This window comes from Rhipicephalus microplus, chromosome 8 (genome assembly GCF_043290135.1).
Source record: "Rhipicephalus microplus isolate Deutch F79 chromosome 8, USDA_Rmic, whole genome shotgun sequence".
Taxonomy (NCBI): domain Eukaryota; kingdom Metazoa; phylum Arthropoda; class Arachnida; order Ixodida; family Ixodidae; genus Rhipicephalus; species Rhipicephalus microplus.
The window spans coordinates 9,674,471-9,696,054 of NC_134707.1; the positions used below are offsets into that span (position 1 = coordinate 9,674,471).

General features: G+C 44.2%; 1 protein-coding gene across 13 annotated transcripts in view; it reads right to left on the reverse strand.

Moving 5' to 3' along the window:
• ACC (acetyl-CoA carboxylase) overlaps nt 1-21,584 on the reverse strand; it is a 100,104-nt gene that overhangs the window by 73,296 nt on the left and 5,224 nt on the right. For 5 of the 13 annotated variants that reach the window (XM_075870969.1, XM_075870970.1, XM_075870973.1 and 2 more), the window contains exons 2-4: nt 4,946-5,159; nt 1,187-1,318; nt 503-529 (exon numbers count right to left, since the gene is read on the reverse strand). In XM_075870969.1, coding sequence (XP_075727084.1) covers nt 503-529; nt 1,187-1,318; nt 4,946-5,159 — 373 coding nt within the window. Of the gene's footprint in view, nt 1-502; nt 530-1,186; nt 1,319-2,197; nt 2,354-4,945; nt 5,160-8,684; nt 8,826-10,002; nt 10,266-10,359; nt 10,639-10,752; nt 10,868-20,037; nt 20,179-21,584 lie in introns of those variants that run through there. The other 8 variants (XM_075870974.1, XM_075870975.1, XM_075870980.1 and 5 more) reach the window with 8 other exon arrangements.

The window sequence follows — 21,584 nt, forward strand, 5'->3', positions numbered from 1 at the left end:
TTGAAAAAATTATTAATGCATTGAAACAAATTTTTAAAAAGGCAAAGCCTCTGTTTATCTCACACAATAAGCAGGTTGCATTAGCAATCAATGAAATTTTGAGTACAGCCCATTCAACGCACTCAAAATACAGGGAAACATTATGTGTGTGTTGCATACTTTGCAGATGTACGTATATACATTGTCAGATTATTATACAAGACTGGCAAAGACACTTCTCTTACTGCATTCGAACAGCATCATAAGGCCAGAAATATAAGGAGAACGAAAACATTACTTCTTGTTGGACACAAAGAAGAATGTGCACTACAAAACAGACATGTTGCTCAAGACGATCCACAGAAGCATGGTGTGCTGCTCGAACAGGTTTCGGTAGTGGCAAGAAAGCTACGATACGATAACGCATTCACGCCTACAAAAACGCAACGAACTTCGGCACGTTCAACATTGACGACAGGCACGACGAAGCGCACAGGACACGCAACTGGGCTGTAATACTCACGCGCGCAACCGAGCCTTCGCAGCAAAACTAGAAACGAGAAACAAAGGAAGAGGCATCATCGTCATGCGGCTTCTATCGGATATGTTCTCTAACGTCTTACGTGTGTGCTCAAAAACTCAACAGGGAAAACATAAAATGAAAGGAAAGCATTGTGAACACTTGCAGTATGTTTTTAACGTCTACATTACTGAACTAGATGGGCGGACAAAAAAACAAACAAGAAAAACCTTCTCAACCATGAGACTTATTAATGCTCTTTAAATTAATAACCCACACAACTTTTTTTTTCTGTCTCCTACTTTTTATGCTTACATAAGTACAAAGCATTTGGTGTTCCATTTGATGTTGACGTCGATGTTAGAAACATTAGCTCTCTACTTAAGCACTTTGCGATTTATGCCGATCAAGTTTAACCAACTGAACTGCTAAGAGAGCAGTATTCAAGCCTGCTAAGATGGTCACTTGTAAAATTAAAAGCTGTTTCTAAAGGAGTTGGTCCCTCAAGATGACTCGCGGTAGGCTCACTGATACTCACAAATGAGTGGTCTTGAGAAATCAATAAATACCTCAGCAAGAATTACTAACAGTGTGTATTTATAAAAGAGCAGTAATAATTAGAGTACTAACAACAGTAGTCATCCAAATGGTGCAACGGCCAAAAGGACATGATGCCGCTTTACTCACCTGAAAAGTTTTGCTCGAGACCGATTGCGTCTTAGCTCATCTCCCATGAAACGACCACTGCTGCCAGGGCTTCCAGGGTCGTCGGTCTCCTCGTCAGAACAGTCTATTGTGAACAGCGGCCGAGGACCGTTGCTGCAGATCGAAAGCAAAAAAGTCGCACTGTGTCACAAAACTGCCAGGAGCAAATCCCAAGCGGTCATGCTTGTTCACGTGTTACTAGAAGGTTTTCGTGACAAACAGCTAGCAGATGACTATCAAAAGCTACTATATAACTATATACTACACTTGAATCAGTACATTGGCTCATTTGAAATCACGGCTTTAAACATGCCGTCGCCAAATAAGATAGCACTTTGAAAGCCTGAAACTTCTTGGTGTAAATGAGATGTAATAGAAGAACAAATTGTCAGTGTTTCATAATGTTACCTAAGAAATAGATGCCATTATTTTCCATTTCACTATTACCCTCTTAATATTTACGTATTGCAGCATTTCAGAAATGTCATAACATCATGAAAGCTCTGTCACTAGAGTTTACAGAAAGTTATATAACAGTAAATGAGAATTATCACTCTGCTCCATGATGGCACTTAAATCAACAACACGCTTTTCGAGATACCAGAGTCTACTATCAAAATCCTCCAGCTGAAGTGATCACTAAGTGACAGAGGAAAGCAGACATATAGAACTAAAGGTCCTACTTTCAATGGGGGGGAAAATACATGCATAGATGTATTCCGGCCTTCCCAAAAGCGAGAAAGCAGAAGAGAAGCTAGAGATATCTCACAATTTTTTACCTAGCTTTGGCTGCCTGGACTACATTAATTACCTGTCAATATAAGCTTTATTGTTTCACATCTTGAAACATGCACTTAAGTTCTGCCGTAGGAGCAGAGGTACAAGGGAAAACAGACATGCAACACAGTTTTATCTCCACTGATAAAATCACGCTACAAAGACAAATTTCTAACAAAAATACTCTGGCATATAGGAGGAAGAGATCTTTCCTACCCGTTCACCAAAGCCTCCTCCATGGTTGGCCTTCGCACACAAAACGTGCTACAAGAATATCTTTTTTCACGTTTCGGTTTGGGCATATATCAGCGGCAAAAAAAATCCTCTTTCATCGCAGGGTTCCGGACGTGCATCGACGAACTTGGCGACGCATCACCGCTCACTTCTTCAAGTCTTTTATAATGCGGAAACTCCACGCACTCAAACCAAAACAAAATACACCAGCACCATAATTTTAATGCGAACAGCACATACAACTCATCACCACTCAATGGAGATGGACTGTCGCAAGCCTAAGGACGGCTGCTACTTCACGCTCAAGCAAAGACCGAGACCAAGAAGCGCATCAACTCTGCTCCCGCAGCCACCTGGTTACTCGACTCAGTCAGCAATACGAGACGCGCTCAAAGTCTGGATGCAAGAGGGTCGGCGCAGAGATAACGCGGGCCCAGACGTCTGCTGATGATCGCGCGGCGCTCGTACGATGCGGCTGGCTGATCTGGAGCATCGAGGGCACTGCCGCCGAGGAGAGGGTTCGATGGAAGCTCGGCATTGAGAAAGACTTTTTCCGGGCAGCGGCTGCAGTGCTCAAAACAGGAAAGCGACGTAGACGACAACGGCCGAAGACAAGAGAAAGTGCGAGTGCCCTTGACTCGGGTATCGAGATACACGTTCTAATCTCTTGCCCTCATAACGTTTCCTTTTTGCTACTGATAAGAAGCCACAGCTTAGAGTGTGTTGCATATGAGGGTGATAAGAGATAAAGCTTGAATTTAGAAATATTCAAGGGTCTGTGCATGCAGGCTGTGGTTGCCATCACGTGTAGAGATGAAGATAGGAGTCCATGAACTTGTGAGCAGCTCATTTTATCTTTTCAAGCAAGATGCATGCAGTCGGTGCACGCAAGGCACTGCACATGTACAATGGTGCTGTTTGCAAGTCCTTTGAAGTTGGCTGTTTCAACAAGCGCGGACACGTAACAGCAATTTGCCCCACAAACTAATTTTTTTTTTTACGTTGAAACCACACCGATGTAATCTTGAAGTGACAAAATCGGTGATGCAGCTCGCGTTCAGAGAGAAAAACAGATGAGTACACTGGGAAACTCCAAAAGGTATAGATGGTAACAAGTGAGGTATGTCATTTTGTTATATTACCTCATCACTGAGACGTCTTTACAGCGGTGAATAACCTTCAGTGATATGGCATACAACACCCAAAGTGGACAAATAAAGAAACCACCAGGTACTATGTTCCAGATATCTTAGAAATAAAGAAACCTCACAGGAACTACATTTAGAGGCACAGATGTACTCAAGATGCCGCGCATGTTTAGTGGGCTATGCTAAGTCAAAATTTTCGAGCAGTTACCTACTACGTGCAAAAAAAAATCTTGGGCCACATGACAGCGTCAGAGTTGTAACACTCGGAAGCAACTCCCTACAGGTATGCAGCCAGATACAAAACCAAAGCACGCGCGTGACAGTGCCTCTGCATCAAGCTGCGTCAAATTTCTGCTTCTTGACAATATAAATGCAATGATGCAAAGATATATTCAAAATGAGTTTTACTGTAGCATCATTTTAAGAGATGAAAGTAATTTTTTATGTGAGGCTGCAAGATGAATTTGCAAGGTGCACGTGGACTGTGCAATCGACAACGGTACATTTCATGATGCGGCACTAGTTTACCACATTCATCCCATGGGAGATGCACTAGTTAGAAGCACAGACCGATTGAGTGACAAGCATGTTACGTGTGGCAGTACACAGATGCAATGCATGGCGAGATCAAAGCAAAGATGGAAATCATACAGAAATTACAGCTTGTCTGAAACTTTCACGATGGCGACCACATGAGCCTTGGAAGAATACCAGTTTTTAGATCATCAAAAGCGATAATTTAAAGTTATGGCATGCTTACCCAGACTACTACTGATGCATGTGTGGATGCTCCACCCTCACAACTTTGGCTATATAGTCCCAGCAACTCATCTCCAAAAGTAGCAATTTATTACAGGAGGGTTACGGTTATTTTTTTTAATGTGGCCAGCCTGCATTGCAGTGCGGAGCTAGACTAGTGGTGTAGCTTGTGGCCAGCCTACATAACTAGCAAGGACTTGACATTGTCTTAATTAGCAAGGTCTTAGTGTGGCCTTAATTAGCATGGTGTTTGTTAGTGTGGTCCCACTCTGGATCTTAGCTGATACAATTTTAATCAATGATGTCTTCATTTGTATTACCTTAATTAAAAAGGTCCTAATTAACCAGGCTTTATCAGTATGGTCATAACAAGTGTTTTTATTTAGCAGAACCCTAATTAGCATTGTCTCCGGTTCCTTCGCTTTCACTTCCATTTATCTCTTATGTGCTTCTCTTTTGTTTTCTTCAAAAAGGTCAAACAAGAAATGCCTACATTGTATACATCATGTCAATAGTAATGGTTGTACAGGCCACAGGCCTTATCACTTGCCAAATTACTAGGCAATACAGAAAAATGTGCTGTAACTATCCTCATTTTTTGAATGTATGCCACCAAGAGCATATTGTCACTATTTAAGCGTCGATGCTAAAATGAAAAGTATGGTGTGCACCAGCAGAGTTATTGCATTGCAAGTGCTAGGCGCAGCTCATTTTTCTGGTCAAGCAAAACGACGAAATGGAAAGCTGAATAAGTTCCACCATTGAAACACTCACTGTTAAACACTTTTGAGTTATAGCAGGTGTACAGATGACGCAGACCTACCCAAAGCCGTTGAAGTTGCCGCCGTTCAGAATGTTGCCGTTGGAAGTGGTTACGGTGTTGCCGTTATCTTCGTCGTCCCAGCAGGGCTCGACGACAATGCGTACAGGCGAAGTGTTCACACCGTTGTGGGCCGCTAGCTCTTCGAGCCGCTGTATGTCAGTGCGCCCCTTGCTCTCAGGAGTGCCATTCATCTCGGCTGGGGCCTCTGGGGGACCTGTGAAAAGAAAGGGCAGGGAGTTGCTTTCATTGACAAATTGATTGGTTGGTTGATTGACTGATCAACTGAGCAAATGATTGGTCAATCAGCCACTCAGCTGTTTACTGAAAGGCAGAATGGGAACAGATCTCAATTTTGGGTTTCTACAATATAACAAAATCATCATTTTCTTGCATGAACAAAACTACACTGATTGATTGGTCAATTTATTTACTAAATATAATTTTAAACTACCTAACCAAACAATGTAACAATTATTTATTTTGTGCATTAACAAACTGATTGATTGTACATTCTATTGCAATTGAACCCAGGGACTCCAAAAAATGTTAGGACTAAACTGCAATGTCCACTAATATAAAACTAATTTTTCTTTTTACATGAGAACTGATCCATTGATTATCTGAAGACATTGCCACAACTACAATTGCCTGATGAGACAATATTTTAGTTATCAGCACATTTACTGGGTGACAGCCTTTTCTGCAGCCATGGAAACAAGCGTTTTTCAACTGCTCATTTTTGCCGTTTTTTATTTTTTAATGTGCAGAATGGCACAGTGGCTAAGTATAAACAGGGCCAGTAGGTCATATTGAAAACTGTTGCATGTAAAAGGTTTTGAGTAAAATTGTAAAAGCATTGAATGTACACGCATTTGACAAAAGTCAATGCTGACTCAAGTTGCTATGTGTCTGATAAGTTGGCACTCCAACAGTGCAACGCTTCTAAGTTCCACTTTACATTTATAGAATTATTGGTAAAAATACTGAAAAGGCCTGCACCCAACACAAAAACGTCTAGTAGAACAGAAAGAAACCGAAATCTCCTGTGACCTCTTACAGCCTGTATCTGAGCTAACAATGCCTAAAGTTACTCACATCATATTACCACGCAAGGAGATACTCTTGGATAACGCTCGAAAAACAAACGGGGCTTCTTACCCAACTGTGTAGCTTCACCCTGAAGTTCAGACTAAGCAAGTGAATTGTTTTCTCATTTTGTAGCTGTCTTCAAAACATTCGATACTGCAGGGGTCCCATGATCAATTAAAGCACCCAAAAGAATATTACCACATGGTCTTTGAAGTGTTCAAGCACCAAGCTGAATCTGTATTACTTTTTTAAATGTCAGAAAAGGTGACATACACCGATGGCTTTTTGCCAGATAGCCAGACAATAAGTCTGCATTGAAATTTTTCGTTTTCGAGCATGTTCAGATATAGTATATCGTAAAACCATGACGACCAGTAAGAACTTGTTAGCCACAACCACAGTTAGTGTCGACTGGCAACTCGTACAAAATTTACTGACACAGAATGACAAAGAAAGAGGACTGAAACAGCTGTGGACGTTTTGAACACATACTGGGGGAACAAAAAGTATGCCAGATTCCTACGAGCACATCCCAACAAGCAGGCAGGACAGGACGTTTGTCAAAAGGCCGATCATGTGGTAGCTAACGTACATCTTGTCACAGCTATTCTGAAAATTTTTATTTTGTTCGTTCAGTTAATTCTCTCACAGTGATAAAAGAATGCCACGTCAATGACAAAACAAAAAACTTTAAAAAATTTCAATCATTAGCCAGTGAACAATAATAATGAAGAAAGTAATACTATTTGTTCTGCCTACCAGATTTACCCTGCCATGCATTTCATGTCAACTACTGCAGCGCAGCGATCACTTCCACAGATACGATTGCTTATTTCTTTACTTTTGCTTCGTCTACTGCTTGGTTCGCTACTCCCTCAATCTCGTTGCCCTCTGCCTCTCGCATTTCTCATTTACCACAGCAACTATGGTTTATGTTGGTTTCAGTTAACTTCATTTTAATACACACTTCCAATCTTTTTTTTTTTTTTTTATTCTGACAACAAAACGTCAGAGTTACCATGACAAAGGGCAGACGCGTTCTGCCAAATGGGGACCGAAACACCCCAATACACCTGCTCAGAGCATACAGCAATAAAAACAAGACTTCCTGACAATTGCCAGCTGGCAATGCTCTGTCATTAATTCACCCAAGCGCACTATGTCGCAAGTATCTTTAAAAATTTACGTTTCCTTCAAACAGCCTCACAGCTATTCGTCAGTGCTGCCCACAAAATATTGCCAACAACCCCAAATGCTGACAGCATCAAGAATCTCATCTTTGAATGTTGAAACACCCAATTAATGCGCATGTACAGGACACAATGTGCTCACACTTAGCGACAAGTTTAAGCCTAACTCAATTTAAAATTTATACTACTTCGTCTAGCAGCCGTGGCATGCAATGTGCTGATTATTTTACACTGCTAATTTTTAGAAAGGTGAACTAACCTAGATGTATGCCTGATTGAATACAGAAATGAAAAAGCTCCACAAACTTTAGACTGTATGTAGATATTACATTCGTAGAATCCCCACTGTGAACTATGCATCAGTAATCACAAAGGAATTGATGGATTAATTAACAGGAGTTAACATTTGAAAGCAAAAATTCAGTTATTAGAAACACTGTAGCAAAGGGCTTTGAGTGAATTCTGATGCATGTGAAATGAATTTACAAAAAAGTCAGCAATGAAAATCGACGCATTTTACAAGGTTTGCACGTGTAGAATAAACCACATCTGTTGGAAGCCACAAATTAACTGCACAAGATTGAGAATACAAACAATCCACTCTGAAATAATGAGTATAGAAAGAGATCTTGCACCATTTCAAAGTTGAAGGTATTGAAAAAGTGCACGCAGCAGTCATTGCAAGAGTAAATATTTAGACAGGGACTAAGCAATTATTTCCTTCTAGGTGAGGCGAGCATGTTAGAACAGACGTAACAAACCAAATTCTTGAAGTGTCACACAACCGGATCCCGAAAAACAAGTCTTTGAAAAAGGAAGCACGAAATCGTTCTGTTGTCAAATAATATACCTGCAATTCTTGAAGAGCTACGAAGTTTACAAGCTACACGTACACAGTGGCTTGTGACGGACGTTGAAGTGCGACGGGAGCTGCAACGCATAAATTGAATGGCCTTGAGTTTTGCCAGGAACATAGCTGAACCAAAGTGCGCAAGCATTGTGGAAATGTATACGAGGATATGGGAAATCAAACGCACGACCAGTATCAAAGCATTTCGCACTGCCACTGATTACATCAGGCCTTTCGGTCACATAAGAGAACTGAATTAAAGAGACATTACAAAGACGATCAATTCAGGCTTTTCGGTCACATAAGCGAACTGAATTAAAGCGACATTAAAAAGTCGATCAATTTACGCTGGAGAACATACACATACACACATCCTATGCGAATGGTTGAATGTTAAGCATCAATCAGATTAGAGATATCGCTGAGATGCGAATGTATGTAGTATGCAGAATATACTGCAAACAGCACAGCCTCCTTGTGTGTGTGCATGTATATGTGTGTGTAAAATGTATGTCACAGAGCAAAAGTGGAGTCCCAGCTACACACATGCGATCCAAACTTGGATCAGAGCAAAGCCTGTCGCAGAACGTAGCACACTTGTCACACTTACTTGACAACTTTTGCAGGAACCGAGTAAACATCCTTTTTTTTTTTCTTTAGCGTATCAACCGCAGTCCGGCGAACGTCGAAACACACTGTGCAGAACGAAGCACGTTGTTTTTTTGTTGTTGTTAAATCCTAAGGGGGCGAGCACAACTGATTTCGCACGGCAGCTAGCTTATTCGTCGACTGATGTCGAACTGTGCGAGTCTTTTTCTTTTTTTGGCTCTCCGGTACCACCGGTGTCCGTCAGAAGCGAAAGCGCATTTATTTTTATGTATACATTTAGTTCCTCGTTTTTTTCCCTTACCGCGCGAGAGTGCTAGAAGAGCTTTTGCACATCAAGTCGCGCAGTAGCCCCTGGCAGTGAGGGAAAGGTTTTAGAAAAAAAAAAAAAAAAAGAAACGTACTTCCCTTCGTGCGTAAGAATGCGCACGCACTGGGACAGAGGATGGCGAAGCGACAAAGAACACAGAAAAGATGCACGCCGGATCAAAATAATAAAAATTGCGCCTTCGGGAGAGGGTGGTAAGTGAAGTCCTCAAGACCTGAGGGTTATAATGCGTTCTTATGACGTGAAACGTCGGCCCCGAAGGTTCTTGGATGGTGACGATAGCATGTTTGAGACAAGGCACACGATTCAAGGACGCACACACGGAAAAACCGACCTGCGCGCACGCGAATGTGTAGTACATGCACTAGACCTCGAATGTGGACGGAGATTCCACAAAGGCGTCTTTTCTTTATTATTAGCCCCTCCCCTTCTGGCGCCGGCGCGAGTTCTTTTTTTTTTTTTTTCTCACGGTCACTTTTGAGTACTTTCCTCGGTCGAAGTGGGCGACCCACCGGCCGTAACAACAGCTCTTGTGTGCCGTTTTATCTCGCGTTTTTTTTTTTTTAATTCACCACCCTCACTCAACAACCGTGCACTTCGAGGACAGAAAAAGGCAGTGGCGTTTGTTCTTTGCTGTGTTCATGGGAGGTTGCAGGGGGTCAGAAAAGTTGACGCCGCACTTGAAGTTGCGAAAATGAAATGAACATGACACTCCGACTCTTCCCGTCTTCTTGCCGTGCACAGCACGAGGAAGATTAGCGGCCAGCAGCCGGCTAAATGAGTCTAATGGCACCAACACCCCGCGCACACATGTGCGAAGAACGAGCGTGCAGCGGCGACATCGAAATGGAAGAAAAACTAGAAAGAAGAGCGGACGAGGAAACCCCCGGACGGGTTAGGCCTAACGCATTCCGAACACGATAGAAAAAGAAAGCAGACAGCGCGCGCAGCAGGGCGTCATCGCGGTTTTTCAACTCGGGTGCATCTTACGTACCCGGCAGCTTGGTCGCGAAGCCATGGCGGCCGCCTTCCGTTCACGTTGCACACGAACTGATTTTAGATAAAAAACGTGGGGCACAGCAGAGCCGATGCACTTGACAAGGCCGCGGCCGGCGGAAGAGGTCACTGATCGCCACCACAAGCTTATCCCGAGTGCAACCCTCCCAAATGCAGCCGTTTCCATTCATTCGACGCGAGCCACCAATCCACAGCGTAGCGTAGGCTGCGAAGCGCTGCGTCGTCTGCTACGGCTGCTTCGACCGGGAAGCCAGCGCGCGGAGTATGCAAATGCAGAGAACGCTAACGAGAAAGAAAAGGGAGAAACAGTCGATTGATATTGGTGCGTATTTACCCGTGGCTGCTGCGTAGCTGTGGTAGAAAGCATTCCAAGACAGTGCGGAGCTTGAAATAACGAAACGAACGCCTCACAGCGAACACCGCAGACGCGGCGATATCGTCACGACGAATCGTACGATATGGCGTGAGCCCACTTCTTTCAAGGTGCCGAGGATCGTACGATCATCGCACGGTGGTACTACACGGCATGAGGCGGAAAACGCGCAATAACGAGCCATAAGCAACCCCCGATGATCCACGTAAAGGCCACGTATTTAATGGACGAGCACGCGCACGCCAGAGGCGCTCGAAAAAATAACGAGTGCTGTGCGTCAAGCCCAGAATAAATGAAAAAGTCAACGAGGCATCTGCGAATGAACGGGAATGATTACTTTCCTGTTTTACTTACGGAACCCCTGACGGCGGCCCCCACGGAGAAAAACCTTCGAGCGTTTCCAGGTTTTCAGGGCGTGTCTTGGCAGGTGTAACAGGTATATTTTATTTTCCATATTTACCATAAATATGGTGAAATGGCTGTCTAATTGTACCTGCCACAAAACGACGCGCTTCAAAAAATTGACACGTTATTCATTCAGCAGTACGGCATTTCTATAACATTGCACCACCTATGAGAAAACACTTTGACAGAAAACGTCAAAACTAATAAACATGTACAAAGAACTAGTTTTATTTTACAAAAATAGATGGCGCAACAACACGGCAAATCTTGCTGAAAGGTGCCAAAAAAACATAGTTTTTTGCGCAAAGTGTTTTAGTTGGCTAATATTCGTAAACTATGGTTGAAAAACAGACGCGCTGTTTTCAAATTGAACACGCTCCTGTCGCCTTGCCCACCGCACATGATAGTATGAATGTAATCATAGGCATGCGTACGAAAGGGGGGGGGGGGGGGCAGAGGGATCGGCCGCCCTCCCCCAAGTCCCCTGAAAGGGGGGCGCAAAATTTGCTTCTTTGGCCTCCTCCTAGTCACATTAGAGTGCAGGGAGGGGGGGGGGGCAAAATTTGCCCCATTCATTGACCTAAAGAGAGGGGAGGGCGCTACGATAAATTTGAACCCCCCCCCCCCCCCCATCCTTAACGGGAACCCTGCGCACACCTATAGATGCAATCGAAGAGGCAGGGCTCCCAAACATGAGAAAGGGTCTATTTCCAGCTAGATTATTGAACCAGTAATCTTTCCAGCTAGAAAGATTACTGTTCGCGATTTACGAATAAGCTTGTTGAAAAGAAAAACCAAGAAAAGGTTCGCAAATGTGCTACGCACTTACTATATTTACTCCCCTGTAAAAAGACCTCCATTGTAAAGCGAGGGGTGACTTTCCATGGCGTCCAAGAAGAAAAAAAAGTTTTTTAATTTATTTTCGTATTAGATTGTAACGCGAGAATCAACTTCAGCTTGAAAAAAATGTGGAAGAACGGGCGTTATATTCGAGTAAATACGGTAGCCCCAGCTCGCTCGCGCGTAGTTGACAGTACGCAACAAATTAAAAACGAAAAAAAAAGGTGTGTGTGTGTGTGTGTGTGTGTGTGTGTGTGTGTGTGTGTGTGTGTGTGTGTGTGTGCGCGCTCATGCGCGCGTTGGATACAGCAGAGGCTAACCACCACGCTTACACCACAGTTGCACTTTTTGCTGTGGCCATTTTACAGCGAAAGCTGCAATGAGATCACTTTTCGGGTCACGCGCACTTGTCCACCGCCGCCGGTGCCCGTAACCACATCGCGCTAAATTTGAAAAGAAAAAAACCTTGCACCAATGACACAGTGGGGCTTGAACCCGGGTCCACTGCGTGCCAGCCCAATATTTAACCACTGAGTTACGCTGGTGCTTGTAACTCAAACTTGCCTTAGGCATGCATGACCCAACACCACTGGCACAGTAGGGCTTGAACCCGGTTCTACTGGGTGCCAGTACAGTATTCTACCACTAAGCTACACCAGTGCTTGTGACTTGTTGTCAAACTTGCCATAGGCAGGCTTGATGTCGGGCAAGCAATCGTGTTAATATGACTTATATAGCGTTTTACAACAGCGAAAGACCAACCAGTCGTCGCACAATGCGAATAGCGTAACAAGTGGGCCTTCCAATGCTCCAAATCATCACAAAATCTCGTTCTTGTTCCCCTATTAACTGTGGCGCGTAACCACTTCAGCCATGATTCCTCATCGTCGTCAGCCACTGCATGGACAATTGGCTCAAAATTCCTTGCGAGTGCTTAGCGCATACCACGCTTCTCAGAATAATTACGAAAGCTAGCATAGCGAATGCCGGCCTACTATCCTAAAATGTTTATTATTAATGCCCTAGTAGGTACCATGCAAGTGTGCTTGCAGTAGTTACCCAAAGAGTGTTTTGAAAAGGCTCTGAAAGGCCGGTCTCCTAGCTTTCGCTGTGACTGTGCTGCGCCTATCCCGCAGGCCTGGAGTGTTTTTCAAAGCTTGTGCACGGAGTCATGCAATCATCTAAAGACGCCCTGAATTTTTCTAACGCACGGCACGTGGTCATTCATCTCACATCGAAGCACGACGCTTGATCCTGCGCAGTCGAATGCGAATATACAGGGTAAACGGACAACCGGATAGCGTCATACCACTGTAGCACTGACGTAATACACCCCGCAGAGTAGGCGAGGAAAGAAGAAATATAGAAGAAAGGAAAAGCCCCCCCCCCCCCCCCGCGGCGTTGACGTCACTACGATTAGCCCGTGACGTAAATCGGTGCAGCGAAAACCTCCTCTGTCCTCTCCTCCGGCCGCGTTCCACAATTGTTGAATGCTGGCCATGGGACGAAGGTTTCGCTACGTGGCATCTCTCGTTCTTGTTTTGACTCTTGCCTTGTCGTTTTTTGTCTTTGTGGCGTCTGTTTTTGGTGACGAGTAAAACGTTTCGTCTCGTTATCTCGGTATCGTTAGATCAGCCTTTCAAAATGTGGAAGGACTATGCACTCTTCCTGCAAGAAGATGCTTAACTCGTAAGCGAAAAAAACACCAAAGCTATAGTTCGACCCAAAATCCAAGCTGCACCAACTGCGCGGAGCAGAGTCGTCTGAGTTTATCTACAGTGTATCTGCCCTTTTCTGGTCCTTTGTGTTCTCTTCGGGTGTTTATCTGCTTCTTGCTGCTCTTTTCGGTTACTTTCTTGTGATTACACATGTGCGATATTTGATATCGTCTTTTGTTATTTATTTTCTCACGATAGTCTGGTTTGTTTCACGATTATCAGTTTTCTTTGCTGTGGTCTCATTTCTGCAGTTTGCTGCTGCTTCGAGCGCGGTGCGTCTAACTCTAGATGATGGCGTTACTTTGACGAGCGAACGCTGGCGTTCAAAACGTGCAGCCTAGCTGCGTGACGTCACTGCCAGACGTGAGATCACGTGACAGCAACACGAAACATGAGACGAGGACAGGGCAGTCCTTCATGCAGCTTCGCTGTAGAAGCGAACGCTGCAGAAGCAAATCGATGCTTACTTGAGGCCTATGACGTCACGGCACCAACTCTCCGTGACGTCATATAGGTTTCGACAGGTTATCGGTATAGAAAATGAATGAGATTACGTTCTAGACTCATAGGGGGACCCGCACATGCGGAAACCACAGCCAGGATTCAACCCGGGGTGCTTCATAGGGCTAACCCTGCGGGCAACGTGTAAATTAATGCATGGGCGTGTATACCCGCGTCAATTATTAAAACACCACAAATGCGCACTTCTCTTGCCGAACTAGCCTATAGCTTTATCGTGAGGCATATGCAGAACGTCATAATATTTTTTTACAATACGTCAAACTGGGTAATTAACAAAGATTGCTGAATTGACTTTTAATCTTGCAAAAAAATCTGCAAAACTGAGTTGTATCTCATTTTCGGAAACGTCGGATCATCATTAAGTGATCTATGTTTCTATAACTGCCAATCCACCATGCAAGGTAATTGACAAATATCGCCTAATTAACTTCTCAAATATTAACTCTAGCCGAAAATCATTACAAAAACTGTAGCCCTTGTTCAGAAACGTTGCATTATTTCATCTATATGAGAACATCGCTGCTCTGTTTAATTTTGTTTCAGCCTTTCTCAAATGCGCGCGAAACTAGAAAAATGCTGGGCGTAGGCTGTAGATGAAACACCCCGTGTAGCTTTGCCTAGTTTGAGGCACCACATTGTAGCTACAGCGAGAGCAAGCCATGTCACACTTGTACAGCTTACATTTCTTGCGTGCATACCTTCATGCGGCTGCTGTCTATTTCATGCGGTGCATGATCAAGCATATATGGGATGTCTGCAGTTTGATTTGCGCAAGATCTTGGCCGGGTAAGAATCTACAGACTCGGCACGCCGTGAAAAGCCGCTGTTCCGTATTCGCTATCATGTGTGTAATGAATGTCGTTGCATTTGGTGTCTGTTTTTCTGCCAAATGCAACCACGTGGCTAAAACGCACGTGTGAACAGTCATATGCAGCGCACACGCATTTTCCTGGTTCGGAAGCGTTTCCAAGGACGGTTATAAACGGACATTTTTGTTCTCACAGCTGTGTGGTGAGACCAGAGTAACGCCTTGCGAGGTATATTATAGCCGAGTGTTCCACGCACAACGAACTTCCCCTCGACATTCCCGGGCATGCTGATGGAAGTTTATGCATCACTACACCTCATGGATGTGTCCGCTGAACAGTTAAATTACGCCAAAAATTCGCAATGCCCACCAACTATAGGTGGCGCTGTACAATCCAAGATGGCGCCCGGAGAGAGGACGCTTCTGATTTCCGCTTGGCGGCGCGACAGCCTACGAGCAAAGTACTACCTCGAATTTTTTGTCACAGCAGATGTTTATGAGTTCTCCGTGTAATATATACCTGAGAATTGTGTGCTTTGCAAATTGAGCCACAATTCCACGGAGGGCTCTGCTCACTGGATCTCGCGACACCTCAAGAGAAGCACATTTTATCATAAGAGGTGCTTTTGATGCACGACTAAAGGTCACAGGGTGTGTGATTTAGGCGCATAGGTTGCATGCTCTACCAGTCAAGGTAGAATGTCATTAAAATGAAAAACGGAGCTGAATTTGAGCGAAGCGCAGAATAAATAATGTACCTAAATGGTAAATGTCTATACATAACAGGTTTTTTTTAGTATTTCTTCAAGACGTCATGTAAGCAATATTGGAGGAATAATAATGAATATGTAATGCATCTGACGTTTCCAAACTGCGGTTACGTCTTGACCAAATTTGCGCTAGTTTATAGCGGAAACAACGAAGACAAGAACATATACAACGAATATACAATGAAGATACAACGAAGACAAGAAAGACAAGCGGTGCTGACCCGCAGGTCGCGGGATGGAATCCCGGCAGTGGCGGCTGCATTTTCGATGGAGGCGGAAACGCCGTAGTCCCGTGTGCTCACATTTGGGTGCACGTTTAAGAACCACATGAAGGTCGAAATTTCCGGCGTCTCTCGTGATCATATGATGGTTTCGGGACGTTAAACCCTACATACCAATCATGCTACTTACAAGAAACTATGTTTATCACCTATCATACACCACAGACCTATAATTTTCCTTTGCTTGAGGCTCGCGGCGTCGCCCTCGGTTTAAGTTTAACAAAAAACAGCCAGTTTTCGTACCGTCTTCTATCTTCAGTTGTCTCGTTCCATATATCGACCCATCTTTTTTTCTCTCCTTTTTTTTTCTTTCACGTAACCAGTCCACCACCGAAGGACAACGCATTTTTTTCCCCGCCGAAATCATGCGATCGTCGTAAGTGCGCGCAAAAGCTACCGAGTAGATCGCGTGAACAGCAACCGGTTATGCGAACGCAGGTATATCTAGCTCCATACACTGTTACGCTCAGCGAAGCGTAACATAAAAAGAAAAAGGCCGTCGATGAAGCATCCTTTCCTCGTCGATAACAATCTCCGCGGCCGCGCCGATTATACTATTTTGTCACGCGCGTGGTTTCAGCGCATCGAATGACTTCAGTAGTATCCGGCCAAGGGGCAGGGGTAAGGATAGAAACACGTAGAATATTAACCTTGCAGCATGTTTCAAGGTGACGAGAATGTGTAATCTACATTTGGGTCGGTAATCACTGCTGCGACTGCCTATGGCACTTTGCGTGCTTTGCTTCACAGCTTCTGTCTGAAGTTTGTATATACAGCGGGCGAGACTGTCGTAAAGCTGATAGACGTTTTTATGCTAATATCACCTGATCTATCAACCTTGCATCGGTGAAAACTATCATTATTATAATATTATTATCAATGTTTGCAGTGGCGGTGGTGGCACACATGTATACATAGAAGCCTGAAAGCGTTCCATAGCGATCGGTTACAGCCAGTTGTTTCTTTCGGGGTTATCGAAGTTCTTTTAGTTTTTTTTTTTTGCGACAATGCGTGGTTAAGTTGGGCCAACAACAGAACACCTCGCCGGCGATAAAACCTACAAAACGCACGCACGAACAAACAAAGTATTTTAAGTCAACCCTGCCCCTCAAAAGAAATTTCCGGCTAAGCATTCATGCGCGAATCACCCCCCCCCCCCTAGAAAAAGAACATTTTGGCTACGCTGTGTACCCATTGGATAAGTCTACGCTTTCCATGTCACCAAGCCTCATAGTTCAGTCAACCGACAGCCGCTCATCCAGCAAACGACACGTGATTTGTACCACCGTATAAGACCTGACTTGAGATGAATTCATATTCATGCGCAAAATGCGATGCCCACGGCTCTTTCTTTACCGTCTAGCTGTTGATCAGCTACCAAGGCCCGCATCATGTGGACGTTGCACAGTTGTGAAAACAGCCACGAGGTCTCGCTCACGTGCGCAAAAGGCGAAGGAATTTCGTATATTGTTTCGTTTCGGATGCGCGACTTCGGAACGCGCGCGCAAAAACATCGTTGCGAAGAACGCGTAGGCTGGAGGTATACATAAGCAAACGTATTCGCAACGTCTGAAGAGCTGCTCACAGAAGGCACATCACAAGGGCGGTTGCACTGTATGGGAATTCAAGGCCTCCGCGTGGCATTTTTGGCCGCGACGCATTGACATCCATCTATGCGGATGGCGAAAGTCGTAGACTGTCCATCGACCCGGTCGGTGTGTGTGTGGGCGACTGATTGTGCACTTGAGCGAGATGCAAGAAATATTTTTTTTTCATTGTTTCGGCTTCATCATGTAATATCGACATGTCATAATTGGTCACAGGTATTTTAAAGACAATGACTCTGAAGTCTCAAGACTGAAACCCAATAGAAAAAAGAAAGATGTCCACATGCAGACTGGTTAAAACATCAGAAATCAACCAAAGTACGCGAAAAACAACAAACGCATGCAGTGCGCTATGCGCAGGGAATACTTATGTAATGAAAAATACATAAAATGCGACAAGGAAAATTCAATGCGATCGAAATTTCGAAGGCCTCGCAATGTTCGCTTCGGCATTGCATTCATAGTCTCGTCTCATCGAATATTGACCCTGCCAAGAAATAGCCCTGAAATATCCGATAACTGGTCCCTCACAGCACTGGACATAGTTGATCGAACGTCGTGGGCGAAGCGAGCATGCTACATGCCTTGCAGTCAACACAGACATTCGTATCCGTGAGATCAGTAAACAAGGGCATTTTCTTGCGAAAAGACCGTCGACTTCGCGCAGCAGACAGTCGAAGCTACATTTCAGGTACATGCGTTCAAGGTGAAACACACCCAGGGAAAAACGTACACGGTTCAGATTTTATCCTCAACGTCTTGGGCGCTTTCTTTCTACGCCATGAAGTAAATGTCATATATACCGCACACATCGTGGGTCCTTGAAGTATATTTTTCTTTGGATCAATGATCCATCAGGCAACGTCTCCATCGTGTGGCATTCCACTGGATAAATTGTCAGTCGATGACCTGGAGTAATAATGTTCTTGCCATAAGTGAAATTCCCCATGCGCTGAGCTATGCCGCTACGGCTGATTGGCTCAACTGTACGGAATTCAGCAAGATCGCCGTGTTGTCGTCCGTTGCTCTTGGAAGCCAGAGTTCTTCAATCAAGATTGTATGGGCGTGGCGTCATGTCTATATATAGTCGTCCATCTTGCGAGCTCTCATTGGTCCAGAAGGTCGCCACGGCGCTTCTGATTGGCTCGAGCTGTCTCCATTGTACGGATGTTGGTAACAGTGTTGTCGTTTGTTGTTCAGCATCGCGACGCTATAGGCTTTTGATGAAACCAACTGTATACATGAACGGCCAATGAAACACTGTTCGCAAAAACACGCAGCACTTCTTTGAGTATGAGCTCGTGCAATCTAGAATACATAGTTCCCTTCAAAATGCGATCTTAATGAACTAACATTACACAAAGCACGCACTGGATCTCAGTGGCATTTTGGTTCGACGAAAACCGAGAAGGCGAGAACTGAAAAAAAGGATCTGGAAAAAAAACGCGACAAACGTGACTGAAATACTTAACGAGCGACTCGACAGTGAATCGGCTGCTGATCAGAAAGACACGGGTTCTCTTACAACAAAGGTAAAATATTAAGGGCATATGTACTGCGCAATGTCAGCTCACGTTAAAGAATTCCAGGTAGTCGAAACCATTCGGAGCATTCCACAACGGCGTCTATCATAGGCTGAGTTGGGCTAAAACCCATAAACAAATCAACCATTCAACACGACATGACTGGATCGAGGTCACGATCAAAGACACAGACCAGCTGTGGAATGTCTCTTTGCGAGAATGTATACAATAAATTAACTGCAATATGACAACTGCTTACACAGGTCCGAATAAAACTATGCAGTGATTTCAGTATGCTGTCGTCTCCTGAATTCGCGCACAGGAAGGGCAGCGATTAAAGATTCAAAATTTAGACCCAAGGGTCTGACGACACGACTTGATTTCTTCGGGGCTGGCCCTGACAAAGACTACTTTTGGCTACTTCTGTGTTTGGTTGCTTCAGGCTTGATGATATCGTTAAAAAATATTCGTGGGGATGTGCATTATTAAAATTACAGCAATCCGCATAAACGCACGCCTAGAAGACCGGACCACTGAAAATTTGTTGCAGGAGTGGACACATATGGTTCCGCAACAAAATTGTAGTTTAGCTTTCGTCAAAACTTTTAAACAACTAATGTTCTTGAAGAAACTAAACCTCCACATTAAAAGAAGTAGTCCTTTTATTCTTTTTGGTAAGCCTTAGCTTCTACCATGTAAGACGCACATAAATTCTGCGTCGGAAATCGTAATACTCTCTTCCGAGTGTCATGGAAGGTGACTTTCCAAAAAGAGTACGTGTTAACGTGCAAGTCCAAAAATAGCGTGAAAGAGAGTTTTATGTGTCACGAGTTAGGACTCCCCATAAAGGATAACAGGTACTCTCCTTCTTTCTTTACATGAGCATAGCAATCAACGGACACATAAGCTTACGGGCACACTATCCTCGTTCCACACAAACCGCAACCAGGACGTGACATGGAGTACTACGCAAACGATAAGATCTGGGCATCGCAATACGCGGACGCGAAAAGCACGCACGTGTTGAGGGGACGAGGTAGAAGCAAAACACACGGGAAAGAAGCCTAATCGCTGGGAAGTGAGGAGGAAACTAGAAAACCACGGCCAACAACTTCATTTTTACTTTTCTCTTTACTGAGGATATAATGCTTCAAGATGCACTCACGCGGACGCTTATTGGTCGCCCGCCGAGCAGCCTTGACTCCCATGAGGACGAGCACAAACCGGAAGAGAAACTGCAGCCATGCGGGCATGTTATGCACACTCGCCGCACTGTGCAGCAGCCTCATATACTTCACATGCAGACGATGCCGCCCAAATCAGCGGCAAACGCCGTGCCGTCGTCGATCGTCTGCTATGTCGTCTGCAACCGTGCGGTATGCGTGTGAATACGAAACTAAGCCGGAAACGGTCGGTCCGCGCGCACACGCGGATTCGAAAGTAACAACGTTCTTTTGCTTGTTTGCTTTTTCCTGGCAGAGCAGGAGGAAAAGGAAAAACGCAGCGCCGATTCTTCCTTATTTTCTTGTTCTGTTTTCGTTATTTTAATTTCGTACTCTGCCCCGATGACTCCTATATATACGGTACTTCCTCGTAGCAGCGATTCCGGAGCAGCGCCGGTCTATCGGTTTTCCTGCTGAAAAACCGGCGTCCCACTTAACGACTGCTTGAAGGAAAATAGTGTTTCTTTTTAATTGTATAGTTCGCAGCTACCTTTTACATTTTAGCCACTTTTTTATACGTTTCTGCTAACTCGTTTCATAACCCACTCACTAGTTTGGAAGATGGGTAAATCCTGTTGTTGTTTCAGTAACAGCATAGAGTTAATACACGAGTAACAGAGCCCTGAAATACAAGACTATACCATGCCTTTCCAAAGATGAATTGCATCGCTGCAATAAGGGCCCAAATATTGTCTCTGGTCCCTTGATGTCCTGTACGACTAACATAACTACATACTCAGAACAGTTAGTAACTAACTACATACCCACGTAACCATAGTCGGCAAATACTATTCTTGGCTTGTTATCAAGCTTTGTGTCAGGTATAGCTAGAGCAAGTCTTGACTTACAACTTGTGTGCTTTGGAGGTATGCTTTAACATACCGAGTACACTGCAGAAGCAAACATTCAAAGCTGGTCACAAGTTGAAGCTATGTTGAAGCTTTACTGGAGCAACATATGCAGCAGTTCTGTACACCACGCAGGGCAAACTTTCACTAGACGAGTGTGTCCATGCTATTTGCACGTGGATGGCCGAAGACAATAGATATGTTCGCTTTGGACGTGCCTCAGTTGAAAAAGCATGACTCAGCAGCAAAGGAGTGGCCATTTTATAGCATGAAAATCTCAGTTCAACTGTGCAGATCTTCGAGTAAAAAATAACCTTAACGAGGAATAGCTATAGTACAGATTGAAAGTGACTTCCTCGGACGTTTCCATGAATATATTATCTTAATATTCGACGTCTATGGGATTTCCACGTGTCTTGCTCAAGCTGAACTGTGGTCGCCTTGATGGAGTCAATAAGTTAGGAAAAGGAGTCCTTAAGATGGGTTTGCGTCACATGAGCACACAACAGTCAGTCACGCTTCTAACACTCAGTCTAGCTTAGGTCTTGTGAACATGCCAAGCCATAAAAAGGCGGTACTAATAAACACTATCGCGGGTGCCAGAATGACACATTCATATAAAAAACTGGGGAATAGTAATA